The sequence below is a fragment of the Scyliorhinus torazame genome, chromosome 10 (assembly GCF_047496885.1).
Source record: "Scyliorhinus torazame isolate Kashiwa2021f chromosome 10, sScyTor2.1, whole genome shotgun sequence".
NCBI lineage: Eukaryota > Metazoa > Chordata > Chondrichthyes > Carcharhiniformes > Scyliorhinidae > Scyliorhinus > Scyliorhinus torazame.
This window is the reverse complement of record NC_092716.1, coordinates 225,880,602-225,906,211: the sequence shown is the minus strand read 5'-3', so window position 1 is coordinate 225,906,211 and position 25,610 is coordinate 225,880,602. Positions and strand designations below refer to the sequence as shown.

The 25,610-nt window shown below is 49.3% G+C and overlaps 1 protein-coding gene across 12 annotated transcripts in view; it reads left to right on the top strand.

The window, feature by feature from the left end:
- Window positions 1-25,610, top strand: part of scube2 (signal peptide, CUB domain, EGF-like 2) — a 239,031-nt gene that overhangs the window by 19,004 nt on the left and 194,417 nt on the right. For all 12 annotated transcript variants that reach the window (XM_072466498.1, XM_072466495.1, XM_072466497.1 and 9 more), the window contains exon 4: window positions 7,813-7,947. In XM_072466498.1, the coding sequence (XP_072322599.1) occupies window positions 7,813-7,947 (135 nt within the window). The remainder of the gene's footprint in view (window positions 1-7,812; window positions 7,948-25,610) is intronic.

The window sequence follows — 25,610 nt, the reverse complement described above, 5'->3', positions numbered from 1 at the left end:
AATTGTCTGAGACATTGGTGCTGAATTCAGTGAAAGGACTTGGGATCAAATAAACACTGATGCACTTATTGAAACACCAGATTTAGATCATTCTTTTGGAATTTAGTTGTCGGAGAAAGGTTCTAAGACCACAACTGCATTTAGTTTTCAATTGGAATGTGAAATTCTAGAGGGTGTACTGAACTGCCTGGCAACCTGCGGAAACACAATGGTCTATTTTGCTCCATCATCTCTTGTGAAGAATACTTTCAAAAGAGCTTGTATTGTTCTCCATTTCTGCTAACAAAAACAGATCTTCAAAGCTGAAGGTTTGGCTTTGTTTCAGCGGGGGGGGGGGAAAAAGCAATGTTTTTTTTTTCATTATCATTTCTTAAGATGCACTTTATAAATAGTCTTTCAAAGTCCATGCATCTAAATGACAAGAGTGTTCAGCCTTTAATCTACTGAAAGACGCGGAAATCATTCATCCAAGATGTATTTCCCCCCCGCAATTTATGCTCTTTAAACATGAAACATAAAGAATGAGTTCTGTTCAGACAATGTCGGATTGGCCCTGCTTTCTCACTCAACAGAGTTGTTGCTAAGTGGTATGAAAATGTTGCTTGTGATATGTTTAATAAAATATCACCTGTTTTTCATTACATTAAATGTGACATAAAGATTGGTATAAGGCAGAAATGTCTCCTTGGTTCATTTGAGAAGGTTATGTGTCTTATTTAAAATTAACTCCTGACCTGATAGATATGAAGTAACAGTTTACTGATGACTGGCTTTGAGCCATTGCACTGTTACCATGTAGCACTGAACTGGGTCACATGTCAGTGCACATAAATATGCCTGCATCATTTCAAGGGAATAAAAAGAATATTGGGTTCAAGAATACGGGTTTCTTATGTGATTCAAGGAAATACTGAATACTTGGCTGACGATAAGGAGTGAGACAACAGAATTTTAATTGTGCAAAGTCAAATTTAATGGTAAATTTATGCTTGTTTCAATCCCCACCCCCCTCTACTTTGTCATTTTAACCTCCTTCCTATCTCTACTGTTTATTTTTAGCCAAAGCGACAGGATGGTCTAGACAGTTGACTTCTCTCTGACCACGTTCAATTAATTCAGGAAGACCGGACTGTCTAGTTCGCAGATTTCTTCCATAGTCACAGATCATCTGATGGGAGATGTACTGGTCATATTCAGATAAATCTGTCCTGACCGGTTTCCTAAAATAACTCCCTTCCAATCCTTCAAAATGCTAGTCATGGTGAATTCTTGGGTGGTGAGTCTGAGTAGATGATGGAGAGAAGTGTGCAGGCAGAATAACTTTGGTTGGTTTCTGCCTCCTATTGTGGTTTGGGAGTTGTTAAAAATGTAAAATAATTACATCCTTGATAGCGAACAAGAGTCAAAAGCTTGTTTTGTGTTTACTGACTATTTACCGTACATTTTCATAGAATCATTGAATTTACAGTGCAGAATGAGGCCATGAGGCCCAATGAGTCTGCACTGGCCCTTGGATAGAGCACCCTACATAAACCCACGCCTTCAGCCTATCCCCGTAACCCAGTAAACCCACCTAAACGTTTGGACACCAAGGGGTACTTTAGCGAGGCCAGTCCACCTAACCTGCACATCTTTGGACTGTAGGAGGGAATCGGAGCACCTGGAGGAAACCCACGCAGTCACGGGGAGAAAGTGCAAACTCCACACAGTCACCTGAGGCCGGAATTGAACTCGGGTCCCTGGAACTGTGAGACAGCAGTGCTAACCACTGTGCCATCATGCTGTAGCATCATCTATTTTTTTAGCTGTTGGAGTGATTAAAAAGTGTGATGTTACATTTAAACCTCCAAACACTTCTCAATTCTTTATATTACTCATGGGGCAGATTGTTTTTGATATTTCTGCTTCTATACAGAAAAGAATAGTGTAAACACAGCGAGGTATATTTTCTCTCCTTCATCCATTTGAGCAAAAATGTTGACATGGTTTGATTGTAGGAAGATCATGACCTAGATCTTCCAATTCCTGGTTTCCTGGAACCCCTGGTTCTGACCCGGATCAGACAAAAAATATTCACTTACCTTCCTCTGATTTTCCTGGGAATTCTCCCCTCAACCTCCTCTGTTCCAAAGAGAACAACTCCATTCAGTGCAGCAAACCTTGGAGACATAAACAAAGTGTTTATGCACTGGAACAATGTCCCCATTTTGTGGCACGAGCTGCCACATTCTGGTAAGTAAGGAACTTAAATGTCCCAAATGTGAGTGAGGTAAGTGGATAAGGAGGTCGGGTGGTTAAGATAAGTGATAGGGAGGGTTAGATAAGTGGGTAATAGGGTAGGGTGGCAGGTGGGTGACATGGCAGCTGACTAGGCTGGTGAGGTTGGGTCAGGTGGTGTCGGGAAAGGAGTTGGGTGATTAGGGCTAGTCAGGTTGGATTGAATGGAGTTGGGTGTCGGGGAGAGAAGGTAGCTGGGTAAGGGCTGGATGGGGTGAGGTAAGTTGGGAAGGGTGTTGGATGGGTGAGGTGGAAAATTAGGTAGGGTGGCAAGTTTGGTCGGGGAGTTGGATGGTGGGACTAGTCAGGTTGAGTGATGGGGGTTGGGGGGATTGAGGGGGGGTCAGTTGGGTCACGGGGTAACTGAGGGGGTTCAGGAACATAGTTGGGGTTGTCAAAGTGAAGTCGGGGGCCAGTGTTAGTGATTAAGGAGTTGCTTATTTATTTACTTGGGGGTTAGACTAACAAATCTTGCCCAACATTTTCTGGGCAGATATCATGCAAGTACATCTGAACTATTCAAAGTCTTTGACTCTAACTCAGCATGGAGACTTTCTTAAAGGATCCTGGAGAGCAGGGGAATTGCTCATCTGAAGTTTAAACTCCCTGACAATTCTCACAAAGTCACTGCGTTGGGACTTCCAAGTGGTCCTGTAATGCATCATGGGGGTATGTCTGGTCTTGTGCATCTGGAGATCAGAAGATCTGGGCCCATGATACACTCCTGCTTTTGAGTACTAATATGAGTGAATGGAGAAAACGTATCTCAGTTGTCCAGAGTATAGAGAATCTCAGGTTAAGAAGAAGCAAGTAGTGCCATATGTCAGGATCAATTTACTGTTTAATTGAGGGATCTTTTCATAGAATCATCGAAAGTATACGACACAGAAAGGCCATTTGGCCCATAGAGTCTGAGTTGGCCAATAAACAAGCCTCCCAGCTTAATCTCACCATCCAGCGCTTGATCTATAGCCCTGCAGGTTACGGCAGTTCAGGTGCATATCCTTTTGAATTACGTTTGAAGTTTTCTGCCTCTACTGCACTTTCAGGCAGTGAGTTCCAGACCCCTCCAACCCTCTGGATGAAAACATATACCACATCTCCTCTCCCATATCTCTAACAATCACTTTAAATCTATGCCCCAATCACTGATCACTCTGCCAAAGTAAATCCTTCCACCCCATCCACTCTCTCCAGGCCCCTCATGATTTTGTTCTCAATCAATGATCCCTCAGCCTCCTCTCTTTCAAGGAGAACAATCCACGTCCATCCTATCATTCCTCATAGCTTCAACCTTCCAGTCCTGACAACATACTTGTAAATCTCCTCTCTGTCCTCTGTATTGCAATTACATCCTTTCTGTAATGAAGTTAACTGAACTGCACACAATACTCAAGTTGTAGCCTGACTAATGTTTTATATAATTCCAGCATAACCGCCCTGCTCTTATATTTGATGTCTCAGCTGATAAATGAAATAATCTTTATTTGTATCACAAATAGGCTTACATTAACACTGCAATGAAATTACTGTGAAAATCCCTTAGTCCTCACACTCTGGTGCCTGTTTGGGTACACTGAGGGACAATTCAGAATGTCAATTCACCTAACAGCACATCTTTCGAGACTTGTGAGAGGAAACGGAGCACCCGGAGGAAACCCACGTAGACATGGGGAGAATGTGCAGACTCTCCACAGACAGTGACACAAGCTGGGAATCAAACCCGGTCCCAATGCTAACCACTGTGCTACCATAGCCTTCTTCCCACCGTATCAACCTGTCCAGCTACCTTCAGGGGTCTGTGGACGTTCACTCCAAGGTCCCTCACTTTCTCTACACCTCTCAGTATTATCCCATTTATCATTTCCCTTGTTTGATCTTCCTAAATGCATCACCTCATTGTTCTTTGAGTTGAATTTCCTTTGCGATTTTTCTGCCCACCTGATCAGTCCATTGGTGTGCCACAAGGATCAACATTGGGGCTTCAACTTTTTGCAATTGATATAAATGATTTGGATGGAGGGACTTTGGATGGTTGCTAAGTCTGCTGACGATAGAAATATAGGTACGAAAGTAAACTGTAAAAAGGACATAAGGAGGCTACAAAGGGACAAAGATAGATTAGGTGAGTGGTCAAAAATATGGCAAATGGAGTATAATTTAGGCAAATGTGAAATTGTCCATTTTTACAGGAAGAATAAAAAACTTATTATCGAAATGAAGAGAGCCTGCAGAGCTTTCATATGCAGAGGGATCTGGGTGCCCTTGTGCATGAATCACAAAAAGGCTAGTATACAGGTACAGCAAGTAATTAGGAAAGCTGATAGAATGGTATTTATTGTGAGGGAAGTTGAATACAAAAGTAGGGAGGTTATGCTTCAATTGCACAGGGCATTGGTGAGACCACACTAGTGTGTATTGTGTATAGTATTACCTGCTTTCTCAGGAAAGATATAAATGCATTAGAAGCAGTTCAGAGAAGGTTTACTAGACTAATACCAGGAATGGGTGGGTTGTCTCACGAGGAAAGGTTGGGGTTGCTAAAAATTGGGAAGATTCTGGCCGTGAGTTGCTAAAAATTGGGAAGATTCTGGCCGTGAGTGTTCTCGGTCTTAGCCAGGATAGTAGAGGAGGAGGTGGACCCATCCCCTTTGGTGGCGGTATTTGGGGTTTCAGAGAAGCCAGAGCTCATGGAGAGGAAGAAGGCCGATGTTGTAGCCTTCGCCTCTCTGATTCCACGGTGGCTAATTTTACTGGAGTGGCGGTCAGCATCGCCATCGGTGGTCGCAACTTGTTTGGGTGACCTGTATGACTTTCTGTGGTTGGAGAAGATAAAGTATGAGTTAAGGGGCGCTGCAGAGAGGTTTGAGAAAAGGCGGGGGATGTTTGTGACAGAGGGGTAGTCTCATTTACTGAGACTGTTCAAAGCAGAGGTTGATAGATTTCTAGATAGCAGTGATATCAAGAAGATGACATTGAGGTAAAAGATCAGCCATGGGGTGCGATTTTTCTAAATGGGAACAAAGTTGGATGTTTCCCAGAACTCGCAGTGCTGGGGAAAACAATGCTATTAAACGTCACTCGGGTAAGATGAGGGCCTCAGCGAGCAGCGCATGACTGAGGCCACACACAGCCTCATTTTCTGCATCCTGATCTCTGGAGCTCCCAACGCACTATGAGGGGTTCCCGGGCTCCCCCGCTACCAACCAACACCCGCATAGGGCACCCCCAGCCCAATCACCGCCAAGTGAAACAATGTCAGCTTGGCACCTTGACAATGCCAGACTGGCACCCAGGTGGCACTGCCAGGGTGGCCAGGTGGTACCAGCAGGGCCAGGGTACCACCCTACCCAAAGGGCATGGACCTCCGATCCCCTGAGAGATCCCCACAAGTGCCGTTCTGTCTGGTCCCTGTTAGTGGCAACCAGTACTGAACGGTGCTCACCCAAGATCTCCCAAGGCGTAGAGGATAGATCCCAAAGCCTCAGGTACCTAGGGAATCTGCACAATAAAGTGAGACTAACTGTCTCACTCTAATGTGCAGACTTGCCAAAAAGTGATCTTGTCCACAATGAGCGGGATTTACATCGCAACATCTCACGCGATCACGTTAGATCATGCAAGGCATTGCGAGCCGGGTAGATCCTGGGAGCGGGGTCTCCCGGCTTCTATCGGCCACGGGTATTTCCCATTGAATCCACCCCACATTGCCGGGAAGCCCAAAAAGTAAACCCTGATGGAATAGTTTGCAGGCTCCCAAGACATCCTACCCACCATCGCTTACCTGTTCTTGGATTCATTGGTGGTCCTTGACCTCATGTAGGTGGGGTGGTGTTCTGAGCAACAAATTGCTGCCAGTCTCCAATTGAACCGCTGCCCAGGGGCCCTTGAACCTGAGGAAGGCGAACCACTGCCCAGTTAAGTGCTTGATTGGCACATATTCGCTGAGCCTTCCTGAAAAGAGGTGATGGGACACTCTCGCTGGCTCTCCACCCAATGGGTGGGAGGCACATATTGTCTACATTAAATACTGCCCAGTGAAACTCGGGCGAACTGCAGCATTGACTAGGATGGAAAATGTTGAAGGGTTTGTTGGAGCCAAGGGCTTTGAAGGTGGAGGTGAGAAAATTAGCATTTGACTAGCATTTACCACGATGGAAAATCTGATGTTTTAGGATAATGTATACATATGTCTCTGAGACTGCTGAATTGCTACTGTAGAAAATGGTAACTAGTGAGCAAAGATTTTCATAATCCATCTCAATTTCTTCATAAATTCAAAGCACCTTCTCTTAATTACCACCACAAATGTAGCTTGATTATTTGATAAATCTTAAATGCTATTGTACTTTATTATTCAGAAGCTTCATCATTCGTGTTAATACTAAGCAAAAATAAATATTTCCATTCATTATTTCAGAAAAATATCTTTATTTGTGGTATAATCAAAATTGCAAGTATATGAAGAGATTCTGGAAGTATAAATGATGATGCCTGACTTCATACAGCTTCATTTCAAATTTCATTAATTGAGCTGTGTTTGTAGATTGTCCTTCATATTTGAACATGACTTAGGATATAGGCATTTTCCTTAGTTGATTGAGCTGTTCTAAAACAGAGAATACTTAATGATTTACAGCTTTAAATGTGACTTCGCAAAGACGATCACATAGGGGCAGCATGGTGGTTAGCACAATTGCTTCACAGCTCCAGGGTCCCAGGTTCGATTCCGGCTTGGCTCACTGTCTGTGCGGAGTCTGCACTTTCTCCCCGTGTCTGCGTGGGTTTCCTCCGGGTGCTCCGGTTTCCTCCCACAGTCCAAAGATGTGCAGGTTAGGTGGATTGGCCATGATAAATTGCCCTTAGTGTCCAAAATTGCCCTTAGTGTTGGGTGGGGTTGCTGTGTTATGGGGATAGGGTGGAGGTGTTGACCTTGGGTGGGGTGCTCTTTCCAAGAGCTGGTGCAGACTCGATGGGCCGAATGGTCTCCTTCTGCACTGTAAATTCTATGATAAATAAGTTTTGGGTACTCTCTTCAAACTATGGGCAACATTTACAAAACTAAAACTTCTCAGAAGATGCGATTATGATTCACATTTTTATTTAATTTTATTTAAATTATATTTTTTATTTTTAATAAATTTAGAGAACCCAATTATTTTTTTTCCAATTAGGGGGCAATTTATTGTGGCAATGCACCTACCCTGCACATCTTTGGGTTGTGGGGGTGAAACCCACGGAGACAAGGGGAGAATGTGCAAACTCCACACGGACAGTGACCAGGGCCGGGATTCGAACCCGGGTCCCAAGCAGTGCTAACCACTGTGCCACGTGCTGCCCATGAATCACTTTTTAGTTGTACAGACTCATGAACATCATTTGTACATTGAGTAATGTGTGCAAGTAAAGTGTAACTTTCTTGTTTCAAAGCAAATGTTATTGTGCTTGCTAACAAATTAATTTCATATCATTAAATCAAAGGTTGTAATAAATCACAAACAGGTACGAAAGTAACAACATATTTTTTCCTTTTAGATGTGGATGAGTGTATATTTAACAATGGTGGTTGCCAACACACCTGTGTAAATACAGTGGGTAGTTATGAATGTCAGTGTAAAGAAGGATTTTTTCTGAGTGACAACCAACACACCTGTATTCATCGTTCAGAAGGTAAGTTGAGCCTTGTGGCAACATTTATTCTTTGTCATTGAAATTAAAGGTTGTACATACATATGACCAGTTTACGCAAATTACTTCATAAAAATTAGGAATATTATCCAAATAGGCAATAACATTAGCAGTTCCTTTGCTTAGTTGTTTTATGGTCCCATATTGTGATAATCGTCTTTAGTTACTATTGTAGTGTACAGCAATTGAGTTAAATACATGTATGTGCAAACTGAATAAAGCTTATGAGCTTCTGTGCTGTGATGTATTGCTAAAAGGTTGGTAATAGTTGTCTGATGGGTGAGCATCCTTGCAGTTCTAGCCTTCAATTGCTTTTCCTTGTTTGTCAGCAATTATTGATGGTATGAAGTTGTTGCTCCTCAGTGTTTGCCCCACAAGCTACAAATGTTTTATCTTGCGTGTTGTTTCTCTTCTCTAATTATTAAAATGGGACTTATCATATCAATTATTTTCTCAACAACTCAGAACTTTCAAACTACTTGGGCGGAATTTAAAGGGCCCATTCGTTGTGGGTGCAAACCCCGTTAAGGCAGCCAAAACTCATGAGAGTCATAGCTGGATTTGTGACGGTGAGATCTCGGTTTGAGATCTTCCCTGCCAGTGACGTGATCCTGATTTCCATTAACTTTAATCAGGGTGCGATTCAGTGGGCTCAAGTTATAGTCCGAGCGTGATTGGCGAGTTTCGCGACGGTCGCGTTGACGAAATCGCGGCCCATACTCAACTGCACTTAGTGCCAGAAATGAGCCCTCACGAGATTCTTGGCATTACTGTCTGTCTTGCAGTCTGATTTGCCTGGCTCATGACTCAGCTGCTCGTTGCTAACAAGGTGGAGCCGCTTTTAAACGCTCCCTTACCACTCACTGCATGTCAACACACAAGCATGGCAATGCGCAGACCTGTTCCTCGCTTTGGATATGCCGACCTGACCAGGCCTCTGGATGCTGTGGATGAGAGACAGGGCAGCCTGTTCCCCCGAGGGGGTCAGAGAACCAGCAGCAGGGTTAGCAATGCTGCCTGGAAGGCAGTGGCAGCGGCTGTCAGTGTGGGCAGCATGACCAGGAGGACCGCCTTTCAATGTCAGAAGAAAACCAACAACCTCTAGCGAGCTGCAAGGATAAGTTACCACCTCTCCTGACCTGCCAACCCTCAAATTCCTACCACCCCCCCCCCCCCCCCCCCACCCCCGCCCAAAACACGCACACACACACAGACAATCAACAAGGTTCTGCCAGAGCTGATATAGATGATAGGACACAGCTGAGAGACTCAGGAATGGCGTCAGTGACATTCCAGCGACTGCGGGGCCGATTGGAGGAGTCCCAAAGGCGCCAGGAGCCCCCAATGCGTGGAACCAAGGCCAACACTGCTAGGATGCCGGTCGCAGTGGAAAACCTGAAGCATGACGTCCACATCGTGAATGGTGGTGTCCAAGGCAAGGCTCAGTCTGTGATGATCATGGCTGAGGTCCTCAAAAACATGTCGCAGTCACTGTGGGATGTGACTCAGACGCAGCTGGACATTGCCTTGGCAATCCAGAGTATGGCCCAGTCACTGAGGGGCATTGCTGAGGGCTTCGACACCATGGTGGAGACAATGGGTGGCACAGTGGTTAGCACTGCTGCCTCACAGCACCAGGGACCCGGGTTCATTTATGGCCTTGGGTGGCTGTCTGTCTTGAGTTTTCACGTTCTTCCCGTGTCTGTGGGTTTCCCCCAGGTGCTCCAGTTTTATGCCACAGTCCAAAGATGTGCAGGTTAGGTGGACTGGCTATGCATAAATTGCCTCTTAAGTGTCCAAAAGGTTATGTGGGGTTACGGAGGTAGGGCAGAGGAGTGGGCCAGGCAGGGTGTTCTTTAAAGGGTTGGTGCAGACTCGATGGGCTGAAAGGCCTCCTTCTGCACTGTAGGGATTCTAAAGTCACAATTGTTGTTCCTTTAACAATTGGTATTTTTATGGATCTGTCCTAATGAGTGCAAGTTGAAAAGCTTTGACAGCATGTCTTTTTTCAGTAGAACTCAAGTTCTGTACTGCCAAGCGGCTATGAGAAGAAAGTGTAAAACCTGAGTCTTTTCCATGTTTGCGATTCAAAATATTCTTCTCAATGTCAACTTGGCCCTGTTCATGGATACACTCCACTCAGTACCAGCTGAATGATGTGCATGGAAATCGGGAGGTGAAGTGAATTGATAGAATAAACATAATATAACCTACCCCTATATCAGTGTTTGCTTAACATGATATGTCTGTCATGGTGGAAAATATCCTTCAATCTGCTATGTACTTGTAAAAATCTGCTTCTTCTGGTGATTTGAAGTGACAGCTTTGATTGGTGGGATCAGTAACACACCTGGGTCGGAAGCAACACTTTGGGGTTTGGGGCCCTGGTTGTGATAAATGGAAATGGGCTGAAGCGTTAACTTGCTGCCATAAGGGAAATGTGCTAAAAGAAAATAAATTAAACACATTCAAGTGCTGGTTCTGCATGAAGTTTCACTCGTGTAACTGAAGGTTACTCTCTTTATTAGCCCTGCTGGCTCAGTTACCTCATCCATCCAACTGAGACAGCTGGTGATCTGGAGGATTGGGGGTCACTGAAGAGCCCTCTGCCTTAAGAGGGGCAGCGAAGCAGGAAGGGTTCCAAATGTTGAGGTTCAGGTGTACCCTAGTTGGAGTGAGCTCTGCTGATCCTCTGCAATGGAGCAGCACTTCTGAGGAGTGCAAACACTTGCTGGGCTCTTTATTGAGCTTGGCCTTGATGATACAACTGGGGTATGAGGTTGTGCGTAGGGGCTGCCTGGGTGGGCTCCCATATGACCAGAGACTTTAAAGGACACAGGCAGCACTCAGCAGGGAGAGCAGCCAGCACCCGCAGGACCTCTGCCTGAGAAGGGCGGAGAATCGCAGAGGCCCGGAGCATATTCGGTCAAACATGCTAATGACATTTAAATGCATGCAAATGCTGGTATTGCATGCCACTGCTGCTGCTGCAGGGTGCAAACCTTATTTTCGCCACCAGAGAGGGACCGGAGCATGGCATCCGATTCGGCAGAACGCGCAAACCTCGATTTTGCCGGACACCCAATTCTCCATCCGATTGCATTTGTGACATCGCGAGGTGGAGAATTTCACCCATTGTCTTTATGGTGTTAAGGTTAGTAAATCCTGTGTTAATAATAAAGTTTGTTTTAATATACCATATCCCTATTTGTGCGTGAAATTACTTCTGGACAAAGTATCTTTTCCTCACAGTCTTACAAATTAAATAAAATATTGGGGTATCTGTCCAGTATGCTAGCAATTCTCCTAAACTCTGGTGGATACAAACCAACCTCGCCAATATTCCCTCATTCTTGGTATTAGTCTAGTAAACTTTCTCTGAACTGTTTCTAACACATTTACATCTTTCCTTAGATAAGGAGACCAGTACTGTACACAATACTTCAGATATGGTCTCACCGATGCCCTGTACACTTGAAGCATAACCTCCCTACTTTTGTAATCAATTCCCCTCACAATCAACATTCTATTAGCTTTCCTCATGAATTACTGTACCTGTATTCTAGCCTTTTGTGATTCATGTATTAGGACACCAGATCCTTTTAACTCCAAGCTCACCATTTAGATAATAAGCTTTTTTATTATTCCTGCCAAAATGGACAATTTCACATTTGCCCACATTATACTCCATTTGCCAGATTTTTGCCCACTCACTTAACCTTCCTATGTCCCTTTGTAGTCTCCTTGTGTTCTCTTCACAATTTACATTCCTGCCTATCTGCGTCATCAGCATATTTAGCAAAGATTTTTTTTTAATAAATGTTTTTTATTGGATTTTTGAACAAAGAATATTTGCCGTTATGTACACAGGAGTTTATAGAAGAGAAGGGCACACACACACAAATCACGAAGGGAGAGGAGAAAAAAAAAGCAGTAACAACACGACAGAAGTACAAAATCAAATAATGTAACTGGTAGGGTATAATGCACCCGCCCAGCTGCAGCAACTCTGTACACTTGGCAAAATTATTTACACACATAAGTAGGTGTGGTAGTATGCATTAGGGGTCATGTGGGACTGTGAAGCCGTGATGTCATTGGCTGACAGATCCCGGGTCCTGGTTGGCTGTTGACCTCTAGCTCCGCCCTGAAGGCGGAGTATAAGAACCTGGAGTTCTCCCCCGCAGGCCAGTCAGCTACTGAACTGCGGGGAACAAGTCACGCTTAATAAAGCCTCATCGACTTCATCTCTATTCGTCTCTCGTGAGTCTTTGTGCGCTACAATTTATTAAGCGTGCTTAAAAGGACTATGGAGCTCAGGATCATCCCGGAATGCCTGAGGATCAGCCCCAACGCAGTGAACTCAGCAGCAGTTCTCAAATACTGGCAGACTTGTTTCGAGGCCTACCTCAGAACGGCCCCCGGCCGGGTCACAGAAGACCAGAAACTACAGGTCCTGCATTCGAGGGTAAGCCCGGAAATTTTCCCTCTCATTGAAGACGCAGAGGATTACCAGACGGCGTTCGCAGCACTAAAAAGCATCTATGTTCGCCCAGTGAACCAGATCTACGCACGCTACCAACTCGCAACGAGACGGCAAAGTCCCGGAGAATCGATAGATGATTTCTACGCCGCGCTACTAATTTTGGGACGAGCCTGCAGCTGCCCGCCGGTAAACGCGATGGAACACACGGACATGTTGATGCGTGATGCTTTTGTGGCTGGTATGAACTCTTCCCAAATCCGCCAAAGACTTTTAGAAAAAGAGTCGCTAGGTCTCTCAGAGGCACGGGCCCTTGCAGCCTCACTAGATGTGGCCGCGCGAAACGCCCGCGCCTACGGCCCCGACCGCGCGGCAGCCCCTTGGGCTCCGTGGACCCCCGTCGCGACAAACCCCCCCCCCCCACCCCACAGGCTTGCGCGGTTCAGACGCCAAGTCGTCCCGGGGGAGCCCGCTGCTATTTCTGAGGCCAGGCGAAACACCCCCGGCAGCGCTGCCCGGCCCGCGCAGCGACTTGTAAGAGCTGCGGGAAAAAGGGCCATTTCGTGGCTGTGTGCCGGTCCCGGGAGGTCGCCGCGGTCCCCGGCGAACAAGGATTCCTGCGCGCTTCTAACGCTCCCCAACCCCCCCCAGCGCCCCATGTACGACCTGCAGGCGCAACCAGTTTGGGTCCCGGCCACCGCTGTCCAGCGCCCCATGTACGACCCGCAGGCGCAACCAGTTTGGGTCCCGACTACCGCTGTCCCCGGAGAACAAGGCGATCTGCGCGTTTCTGACGCCCCCCCAGCGCCCCATGTGCGACCCGCAGGCGCCGCCATTTTGGGTCCCGGCCACCACGAGGGGAGATGGGGCGCCGCCATCTTGGGATCCCCCAGACCTGTGCGACGCATGGGGACGGCCATTTTGTCCACCCCCGCCGCCATCTTGTGACCCCCCAGCCATGTGCGATGCATGGGGGCGGCCATTTTGTTCACCCCCGCCGCCATCTTGGACGGCAACAACAGACCCCAGTGTCGACGGCTCCACGGGGTTCGAGGAAGAAGCTCAAACACTACAATCATGTCTGGCCTCAATGACGCTGGACCAAGCACGGCCCCGGATGCTCCAGACGACGACAACAACGGTGCTGATAAACGGGCACGAGACACCATGCCTGGTCGACTCCGGGAGCACGGAAAGCTTCATCCACCCCGACACGGTAAGACGCTGTTTATTGACCATCCGTCCCAGTGCGCAAAAGATTTCCCTAGCTGCAGGATCCCACTCCGTACAGATTAAAGGCTTCTGCATAGTGACCCTAACGGTGCAAGGGAGGGAGTTTAAAAACTACAGGCTCTACGTCCTTCCCCAACTCTGCGCGCCCACATTACTGGGATTAGATTTCCAGTGCAACCTGTAGAGCCTAACCTTTCAATTCGGCGGCCCAATACCCCCACTCACTATCTGCGGCCTCGCAACCCTCAAGGTTGAGCCCCCATCCTTGTTTGCAAACCTCACCCCGGATTGCAAACCCGTCGCCACTAGGAGCAAGACGGTACAGCGCCCAGGACCGGACATTCATTCGGTCCGAAGTCCAGCGGCTACTGAAGGAAGGCATAATCCAGGCCAGCAACAGTCCCTGGAGAGCACAGGTGGTAGTAGTAAAGACAGGGGAGAAGCAAAGGATGGTCATAGACTATAGCCAGACCATCAACAGGTACACACAACTAGATGCGTACCCTCTCCCCCGCATATCCGACATGGTCAATCGGATTGCCCAATATAAGGTCTTCTCCACCGTGGACCTCAAGTCCGCCTACCATCAGCTCCCCATCCGCCCAAGTGACCGCAAGTACACAGCCTTCGAGGCAGACGGGCGATTATACCACTTCCTAAGGGTCCCATTTGGCGTCACAAACGGGGTCTCGGTCTTCCAACGAGAGATGGACCGAATGGTTGATCAACACGGGTTGCAGGCCACGTTCCCGTACCTCGACAACGTGACCATCTGCGGCCACGATCAGCAGGACCACGACGCCAACCTCCAAAAATTCCTCCAGACCGCTAAAGCCTTGAACCTCACATACAACGAGGACAAGTGCGTGTTTAGCACAAACCGGCTAGCCATCTTGGGATATGTAGTGTGCAATGGGATAATCGGCCCCGACCCCGAACGCATGCGCCCCCTCATGGAATTTTTCCTCCCGCACTGCTCAAAAGCCCTAAAACGCTGCCTGGGTTTTTTTTCATATTACGCCCAGTGGGTCCCCCAGTACGCAGACAAGGCCCGCCCCCAATACAGACCACGACCTTCCCCCGGTCGACAGAGGCTTGCCAGGCCTTCAGCCGCATCAAAGCGGATATCGCAAAGGCCACGATGCGCGTCATCGACGAGTCCCTCCCCTTCCAGGTCGAGAGCGACGCCTCCGATGTAGCTCTAGCGGCCACCCTTAACCAAGCGGGCAGGCCCGTGGCCTTTTTCTCCCGAACCCTCCACGCTTCAGAAATCCGCCACTCCTCAGTGGAAAAGGAAGCCCAAGCCATAGTGGAAGCTGTGCGACATTGGAGGCATTACCTGGCCGGCAGGAGATTCACTCTCCTCACGGACCAACGGTCGGTAGCCTTCATGTTTGATAATGCACAGCGGGGCAAAATTAAGAACGACAAGATCTTAAGGTGGAGGATCAAGCTCTCCACCTTCAACTATGAGATCATGTATCGTCCCGGAAAGCTGAACGAGCCGTCTGACGCCCTATCCCGCGGCACATGTGCCAACGCACAAATTGACCGCCTCCAAACCCTCCACAAGGACCTCTGCCACCCGGGGGTCACTCGGTTCTACCACTTTATAAAGTCCCGCAACCTCCCCTACTCTGTGGAGGAGGTCCGTACAGTCACAAGGAACTGCCACATCTGCGCAGAGTGCAAACCGCACTTTTTCAGGCCGGATGGTGCGCACCTGATCAAGGCTTCCCATCCCTTTGAGCGCCTTGGGCTGGATTTCAAAGGGCCCCTCCCCTCCACCGACCGCAACATATACTTCCTGAACGTGGTGGACGAGTACTCCCGTTTCCCCTTCGCCATCCCCTGCCCTGACATGACAGCGGCCACAGTCATTAAAGCCCTTAACACCATATTCACACTGTTCGGTTGCCCCGCATACGTCCACAGCGACAGGGGGTCCTCCTTTATGGGTGACGAGCTGCGCCAGTTCCTGCTCAGCAACGGTATAGCCTCGAGCAGGATGACCAGCTACAACCCCCGGGGGAACGGGCAAGTAGAGAGGGAGAACGGCACGGTCTGGAAGACCGTCCTACTGGCCCTACGGTCCAGGGACCTCCCAGTTTCACGGTGGCAGGAGGTCCTCCCGGACGCTCTCCACTCCATCCGGTCGCTACTGTGTACTAGCACTAACCAAACGCCTCATGAGCGCCTCCTTGTCTTCCCCAGGAAGTCCTCCTCTGGAACGTCGCTGCCGACCTGGCTGGCGGTCCCAGGACCCATCCTGCTCCGAAAACATGTGCGGGCGCACAAGTCGGACCCGTTGGTCGAGAGGGTTCCCCTCCTCCACGCGAACCCGCAGTACGCTTACGTGGAGTACCCCGACGGCCGACAGGACACGGTCTCCCTGCGAGATCTGGCGCCCGCCGGCAACACACACACCCCCCCGACACCAATCACCCCCTCCCTGCCACCGGCGCACCCCGCGAGCGCCCGCTTCCCGGGGGAATCGGTCCTCCTCCCAGGTCCGACCAGAAGTGAAGCGGAAGCAGAAACCGTAAGGCTCCCGGAGACGACAACACGGGAACAAGCACCACCACCGGGGCCGAGGCAATCGACGAGGACGACCAGACCGCCCGACCGACTGGTGGCATCAATGTAACACTACTATATTGTGGACTGTAACGAGAACATTTTCCTTTTCCCCCTTTTAATGTAAATAGTTCAAAACAAAAAAAAAAACCTCTGTACATGCAAAAGTTTTCCTTGTAAACCCTTACCACCATACGAAGCACCACCCCGCCGGGTTCATTTTTAACAAGGGGTGAATGTGGTAGTATGCATTAGGGGTCATGTGGGACTGTGAAGCCGTGATGTCATTGGCTGACAGATCCCGGGTCCTGGTTGGCTGTTGACCTCTAGCTCCGCCCTGAAGGCGGAGTATAAGAACCTGGAGTTCTCCCCCGCAGGCCAGTCAGCTACTGAACTGCGGGGAACAAGTCACGCTTAATAAAGCCTCATCGACTTCATCTCTATTAGTCTCTCGTGAGTCTTTGTGCGCTACAGTAGGCATCTGTTTGTTTGGGGGGGGGGGCATATACAATTGGGTGCCGGAGAGACAATTCCGGAGGGTAATCCTTGAATGGGTCTGGTGCTGTTGTTGTCCCTTGCTTTTCCTGGACAGATTTCGCTGTTGTCGTCTAGTGCTCACTACCGCTTCAGCCGGCCCTCCCGTCTTCCGCCTGTATGCTCCTTTTTCTCTGTACCTGTGGATGCCAAGTTCGTTAACGTTTCCCTGCCTCCCTGGCTCTTCTCTGTTGTACCCTGTCTCTTTCCTCTTCTCCTCCTCCCCTCTGCCTCTTTCCCCCCCCTTCCCCGGTCTATCTCTCCCCCTCATGCTTTGGCTGCTTTCCCCTGGTTCCTGGCTACTCTTCTGCTTGTTTGGTGGCCACAAACAGGTCCCGGAACAATTGGATGAATGGCTCCCACGTTCTGTGGAAGCCGTCGTCTGACCCTCGGATGGCGAATTTGATTTTCTCCATTTGGAGGGATTCCGAGAGGTCGGACAGCCAGTCTGCAGCTTTGGGTGGTGCTGCTGACCGCCAGCCGAACAGGATTCTACGACGGGCGATCAGGGAGGCAAAGGCAAGGGCGTCTGCCCTCCTCCCAGGAATAGATCTGGCTGGTCTGAAACCCCGAAGACCGCCACTTTCGGGCATGGCTCCACCCCCACCCACACCACTTTGGACATTGCCTCAAAGAAGGCTGTCCAGTACTCCACAAGTCTGGGGCAAGACCAGACCATGTGGGCGTGGTTGGCCGGGCCTCCTTGGCACCGCTCACATCTATCCTCCACCTCCGGGAAGAACCTACTGATGCATGATCAATGATCACTAAAGCGAGGTTGTAATCCAACTGAAGGCTTTAATAAGCTAGATGTTTCCCCTAGCAGCTCAAGTACAGAATGAAGGCTGCTGGGTGGCATGGGCTCTTATACCCCACCTATCAGGGCGGAGCTACCATACAGTTTGACCAATGGGAAACATACAATATCTACAAATGGTGTTCCAGCATTACCAGGTACCGTAATACCTCTACAGAGACTACCACATTCACCCCCTGTTAAAAAAAGAGTCTGGCGGGGGTGGTGGCCTGACATTACAGCATGGTAACGTGGTAGAAATTATAGTTATGGAGGTACCGTAATACCTCCGTACAGCCTTTTGTAACTATTTACAATTCTATTTACTATTTACAATTTATGATTCATAATTAAGTATACACTTTAAAATGAAGCAATCAGTCGATCGGGGGCCCTGGTCGTCCTCTGTGATCGTCGAAGCTTCGGTGGTGACTCCGGTTGAAAACAGTTGACCTGGGAAGGGAGCGTCTGCGGGGTGCGTCGGTGGGTTGGGGGGCCTAGATGGGGCCGGCGGAAGGACCAACACTCCTGTAAGGTGCACAGGTGGGAGGGAGGGTGGGACTGGTGGCTAGGGTGTGCGTGTGCTCCGGTGGGAGCCAGGTCTCGTAGGGAGACAGTATCTTGTCGGCCGTCGGGGTACGCCACGTAGGCGTACCGGGGGTTAGCGTGGAGAAGATGGACCCTCTCGACCAACGGCTCCGACTTGTGCGCCCGCACGTGTTTTCGGAGCACGATGGGTCCGGGAGCTGCCAGCCAGGTCGGGAGCGAGGTCCCAGAGGAGGACTTCCTGGGGAAGACAAGGAGACGTTCGTGAGATGTTTGGTTGGTTGTGGTACAAAGCAGTGACCGGATGGAGTGGAGGGCATCCAGGAGGACTTCGTGCCAGCGGGAGACTGGGAGATTCCTGGACCGTAGGGCCAGGACGACGGTCTTCCAGACCGTTCCGTTCTCCCTCTCTACCTGTCCGTTACCCCGGGGGTTGTAACTGGTCGTCCTGCTCGAGGCGATGCCCTTGCTGAGCAGGAATTGACGCAGTTCGTCGTTGATAAAGGAGGACCCCCTATCACTATGTATGTAAGCGGGGAACCGGAACGGTGCAAAGGTGCTATAGAGGGCCTTGATTGACGGTGGTTGCGGTCATGTCGGGGCAGGGGATGGTGAATGGGAACCGGGAGTACTCGTCAATCACGTTCAGGAAGTACGTGTTGCAGTCGGTGGAGGGGAGGGGGGCCTTTGAAGTACATGCTGAGGCGTTCAAAGGGACGGGAAGCCTTTATCAGGTGTGCTTTCTCTGGCCGGTAGAAGTGGTTTGCACTCCGCGCAGATTTGGCAGTCCCTGGTGGCTGGCCTGACCTCCTCGATGGAGTAGGGCAGGTTGCGGGTCTTGACAAAATGGAAAAAGTGAGTGACCCCCGGATGAGTGAGGTCCTCGTGGAGGGCTCGGAGGCGGTCCACTTGTGCGTTGACACACGGGACAGGGCATCAGGAGGCTCGTTCAGCTTCCCGGGACGATACAAGATCTCGTAGTTGTCGGTGGAGAGTTCGATCCTCCACGACAAGATCTTACCGTTTTTTATCTTGCCCCGCTGTGCATTAGCGACCATGAAATCAACCGACCGTTGGTCAGTGAGGAGAGTGAATCTCCTTCTGGCCAGGTAATGCCTCCAGTGTCGCACAGCTTCTACTATGGCCTGGGCCTCCTTTTCGACTGAGGAGTGGCGGATTTCGGAAGCATGGATGGTACGTGAGAAAAAGGGCACGGGTCTGCCCACTTGGTTGAGGGTGGCCGCCAGAGCTACGTCAGACGCGTCACTCTCAACCTGGAAGGGGAGGGACTCATTGGTGGCGTGCATTGTGGCCTTTGCAATGTCTGCTTTGATGCGGCTGAAGACCTGGCAGGCCTCTATTGACAGGGGAAAACCTGTGGATTGGATCAAGGGACGGGCCTTGTCTGCATAGTTGGGGACCCACTGGGCATAGTAAGAGAAAAAGTCTAGGCAGCGCTTCAGGGCCTTGGAGCAGTGAGGGAGGGTGAACTCCATATGGGGGTGCATGCGTTCAGGGTCGGGGCCTATAACTCCATTTCGCACTACGTAGCCGAGGATGGGTAGGCGGTCGGTGCTAAACATCCTTGTTGTATGCAAGGTTAAGGATCTTTGCGGTCTGGAGGAATTTTCGGAGGTTGGTAAATACCAAATACGGGGCCCCCGGGGGTTGCCAGGCCGTCTTGCAGCACAAGCTTGTGGGGGGATGGGGGATGTCTTGGGGTCGGCTGCAGCGGGGTTCCACGCTGCCCAGGGGGCTGCCGCACGGTCAGGAATGTAAGTGCGGGCGTTTCTGGAGGCCACATCCAGAGAGCCTGCAGGGGCCTGTGCCTCCTTGAGGCCTAGAGTGTCTTTTTCCAGCAATCGCTGGCGGACTTGGGAGGACAGCATACCTGCCACGAAAGCGTCCCGGATCAAGAGTTCTGTGTGCTCGCTCGCCGAAACTTGCGGGCAGCTGCAGTTTCTCCCCAACACCAGGAGCGCACAGTAGAATTCTTCCAGCGATTTCCCCAGGGATTTGTCGCCTCATTGCTAGCAGATGTCGGGTGTAGACCTGGTTTACCGGGCGAATATAATGTCCTTTTAGCAGCTCTATTGCTGCATCGAAGTCTTCCGCTTCCTCGATGAGGGTGTAAATTTCCGGGCTCACCCTCGAGTACAGGACTTGGATTTTCTGTTCTCCCGTGGGTATGTTTTCGGCCGTTCCGAGATATCCTTTAAAACACGCCAGCCAATGTTTGAAGATTGCCGCTGTGTTCGCCGCGTGGGGGCTGAGTTGCAGACACTCCGGCTTGATTCGGAGCTTCATCCTTTTAAATCTAGCTTATTAAATTGATGCACGATCAATGACCTCTAAAGCGAGGTTGTAGTCCAACTGAAGGCTTTAATAAGCTAGATGTTTCCCCCAGCAGCTCAGGTACAGAATGAAGGCTGCTGGGGCGGCACGGGCTCTTATACCCCGCCTAGCAGGGTGGAGCTACCATACAGTTTGACCAATGGGAAACATACAATATCTACCAATGGTGTCCCAGCATTACCAGGTACCGTAATACCTCTACAGAGACTACCACACCTACTCATACGGGTTCTGGTTAAGTGGGCTCTGTGTACCACTTTTAGTTGCGTCAGGCTGAGCCTTGCGCACGTGGAGGTGGAGTTGACCCTATGCAGTGCTTCGCTCCAGAGTCCCCACCCTATTTCGGTCCCCAGGTCCTCCTCCCATTTCATTCTTGTTGCGTCCAGTACGGTGTCGGCCCCTTCTACCAGTCGGTCACACATGTCGCTACAGTTTCCTTTCTCTAGTATGCTTGCGTCCAGTAACTCTTCCAGTAATGTCTGTCGTGGCGGTTGTGGGTAAGTCCTTGTCTCCTTTCGTAGGAAGTTTTTGAGTTGCAGGTAACTTAGCTCGTTCCCCCTGGCTAGCTGGAATTTCTCTGTCAGTTCGTCCAGTGTTGTGACCCTGCTGTCGGTGTATAGGTCCCTGACTGTCAGTGTCCCTCCGTCCTGTCTCCACCTTTTGAAGGTGGCGTCAGTCAGTGCTGGTGTGAACCTATGGTTGTAGCAGATGGGAGCTTTGTCCGACATTTTGGCCAGACCAAATTGCTGCCGTAGTTGGTTGCAGGACTGGAGGGTGGCTATCACCACTGGGCTGCTGGAGTGTTTTTTGGGTGGGGATGGGAGTGCCGCCGAGGGCCTGGATGGAGGTCCCCTTGCAGGAGGTCTCTTCCGCGCGCATCCACTCGGCTTCTGGCTCCTTGATCCATCCCCTTATTCGCTCGGCCGTCGCCGCCCAGTGGTAGAATTGTAGGTTTAGGAGGGCTAGTCCTCCCCTTGATTTTGTTTTTTGTAAGACCTTCTTTGGGATCCTAGCATACTTCCCCCCCATACGAACGCCATGATTAATTTGTCTACTGCTTTGAAAAAGGCCTTGGGGATGTAGATCGGGATGGATCTGAATAGGAAGATGTACCTGGGCTGCACGTTCATTTTGATCGTCTGGACATATTTAGCAAAGATTCCTTCAGTCCTCTCACCCAAGTCATTAGTGCTGGAAGATACATGCAGGCAGTCTGGTGAGGATGTGGGTAGGAATGCGTTAAGCTATGATGCTCCTACAATGTCAATGGTTGTTGGCAGCAGCAACAATGTGGTTGTTTTATTTTTCTGATACAGGTAAGACTGACATTTGAGAGTTTGTTAAGATGTCAGACATCACTGGTGCAGACACTTCAGTTGTGTGTACTAACAGGAATCTGGAAGTACAATTTATGGACAACTGAATTTGACACCTGTTTTCTCTGTGAAGAGTGATACACAGGATAGATGCAGGTTGGGGGGCAGGGAAGTGTGTAAAATCAGTCTGAATTTCATTGATTTACTGGGATTCCGACAGGTTTTTTTCAGTAATATGTTTTCAATTCATGACATCTCAATACAAGAAAAGAGCACACACTCAACTTTTTTAGCTTATTGTAATCTGCCGGCTTCTTGGCTCTTTTTCTCACAACACAAACTGCACAATTGCTCTGAACACAAGATGGTGTTTTGAATCCTAGAGAAATCACAGAGACTCCCTGTTCAGCTGCCTCTGCTTCTCCCCTTTCCCCTTGCAAACCAGATAAAATTCTGCTCACCCCCAATTCCCTTCACCCTCATCCTGAATCGCCATCTCTCTCCGGTTTCTCTTTTACTTTACACCCTCCACCACCCCCTACCCCTCTTCAACCATGTCTATGAAACTCACCTCCTCCTCCCCCGATGCCATTTTCATTAAACTGTTGACCACTATACTTGTCTTTCTGGGTCTCGTGTTAGCTATCATGGTAAATCAATCTTCCCCTTCCAGCACTGTCCAAAACTGTTCCATCTGGCTCTGGCACTTGTAAAATGGGGGAGTTCCAATCACTAGAATTCAATTCAATAATGTCATTTTGGAGCTTATGTTCAATTTCCTTCTGTACTTCTATACCCTTTGGACCCAGTCACATTCCTTTTCTTTATTCCAAGGAACATTTTCCTATTTGCTACACGACCTCGACATAGAAGAGTACACTTGCTCACCTCCTATTTCACTTGGTGCACTTTGAATCGGAGCATTCCCCGCAAGGCCATCTTCGAATGAGGCACACTTCTTCAGAAGCACAGCTTCTTAAAAATAAAATACTGCCAATGCTGGAAATCTGAAATGAAAACCGAAAATGCTAGGTAAACACAGCAGGTCTGGCAGCATTTGAGGAGCAAGAAACAGAGTTAACGGGTACAATTTTCCAGCCACATCCTGCCAGGATTGGAATGGGACGCGGCCAGTAGATCCCGGGACTGGCCTCTCCTGGGATTCCGATGGTTGTTACGCTTCGCGAGATCTAACCATATCTCGCGAGACGTCGCAATCTGGATCCTGCCCACAATGGGTGGGACCCAGACTTGCATAGTTAAGATCACTTAAAAGCCCACTTAACTATGTCAAAGCCTGATCGAACACCACCCAGGGTGTCAGGCTGGCAGTGCCCTGGTGCCAGACTGGCATTTTGCCCGCTTCAGGGATCACGTGCCCTGCCCGTCTGAGGTGAGGTTTCGGGGCAGGGGGGTGGAGTGGAGGACCCCCTTTTAGGTGAGTTGGAGCATTGGGGGGATCCGCGTGTTGTGTCGGGGGCTTAAGAGATCCGGGCGCTGCTTTTAAATGGCACCCGACTCTCTTCCTGCACTGGTGAGTTTCACTCCACAGTGCAGGAAATTATGCAAAACTGCGGCCTGAGGGGTGGGGGGGCACTTCTCCCTGGGGGCCAAAATAGCAACAAAGTGCCATTAGATAGGGGGTCGATCCCAGCACTACAAGCGCCGGGATTGTCCCCGCAAATCCCGCCGAGAACGGACTCTGATTGTTTTGAATAAATCATGCCCAACGTTTTGAGTTTGTCTGTAGAGTCGAAGCGTTAACGCTGTTTCTCTCTCCATAGATGCTGCCAGACCTGCTGTTTTTATTCAGCATTTTCTGTTTTTATTCCACATTTTCTTCAGTGAATTATATACACTAGTTCTCTCACTTGCTGCAGCATATGTTAGCTCCTTGTGGTCAGGCTCCAGGAAAGGTTGAAAGCTGCTGAATGCACCAACCATCGCGTTAACATGGAGCTTGCTGTGCAAAAAGAGAACATTTTTGTGCATCAAAGATCCAGATCCAAATAAAGGAGGCATTTCGAGTATTTGCAAATTGTATTGTATTACATGTTTTAATAACTTTTAGAATTAGGCAACCATACTCGGCTTCACTGATGGAGTTGTTAAAGATTTATTTGAATGGGAGATGGAACTGAGGCAGCTAATAGCATTAGAAGTAATTATTCACTGTTTTTTGGCTTTAGAACTAGTTTTCATTTGCCTTGGAAGTCAGGAGATCAACATTTTCCTCCAGATATGAACTGCAGTAATAAGTTACAGAGGTAGACATTGTCCTCACCAGTCCATGAGCAACGACTGCCAAAAATAAAATCTTCACTCATCTCGGGCAGGACTCTCCGTTGGCCCACGCTGATATCATAATCGCCCCGTGTCATCGGAAGGCCATGCCGCGATGCTCCGCCCCCGATGGGTCGAGTTCCTGACCGTGCGGTTGATGTGTGGTGAGCGGTCGGGAACCTGGCCTGACAGCTACGGACTGTGTCAAGCCCCGCCACACTCGGCCAGTATCCGTGCCGCTGGACGGGGGGGCGTTCCCCGAGGGCTGGGAGGACTGGTGGGGGGGTGGCCTGTGGGGTCGCATTTGGCGGGTCGGGTCCGTGCGCGGCTGCCACCATGTTGTACGGCGCGGCCACTGCAGGGCGTTGCCGTGCGCATGCAGGGCCACGGACCTGGCCATTCTCTGGCTGCTTTTGGCGTGGGAGCGTCACCCGACGCCGCTGCTAACCCCTCACCAGTCCTGGAATCGGTGAGGGTTTGGCGCCGATTTTGGCATTGTAAAACGTCCGGGAATTCTTCATTTAAGCCGGCACTTAGCCGCTGAAACAGAGAATCCAGCCTCTCGTGCCCAGTTACTAAGTATGAGTATCGATGAAGTCGAAAGAAGAATGATTTCAAGAGATTAGGTAAGACTGCATCCTAGTGGAACTGGCATATTAGTGTTTCAGGTTCACAGTATCGTAGTTTTCACTTGCAACACTGAAACAAATTTACTTTCACAAGTGGTATCGCTCTTTTTAAAAAAGGCTTTCATTTCTACGGCGCAGTGCTTCCCAAACCTTTTCCCGCTGTTACCCCATTTAATGCTGGAAAATTAATCCGAGCCCAGAGAGAGATTGGGATGAGGAAGAGTTGTTCCACCGGGGGTGGGGGAGATGTCGAGCCGGGGGTGGGGAGAGGGGCAATGGGTTTGTTCCACAACCGTTTTGAAAAATCTGATGGGGCCTCAGAGCTAGGAGTTGTATGCATCTGTACTGGGGCCTCAGCACTGACCACACTAATTGGGATCTCCTGATCTAGCTCGGCACCCGGAGCCTCAAAACACTTTATGGCCAATCGGTTACCTTTTTTTGGAGTGAAGGCACTGTTGTAATTTAGGAAATGCAGCGGCCAATATGAGGGCTGCAAACTCCCACAAGCAGCTTTATGAAAATAACCAGATAATGTGTAATTTGTGATGTTGATTGAAGAATAAATATTGGCCAGGACACTGGGGATAACTCTCCAGCTCTTCTTTGAAATAGTGCCAGGGTCCTTTTATATCCACCGAGCAGGCTAATGGGCCTCAGTTCAATATCTCATCTGAAAGATGGAGGCCATCTCTGATAGTTCAGTGCTCCCGCAGTACTGCACTGGAACCTCAACTTTGATTTTTGCGTTTAAGAGCTAGCTTGGGACTTGAACCCAGAAGCTTGTGATTCAGAGGTAAGAGTGCTCTCAACAGGACCACAGCTGAGACGATTATCAACACTCGGATGACTTTCTTTCTCTACTGTGTTTTTCTATTTTTAAGGAGGTGATC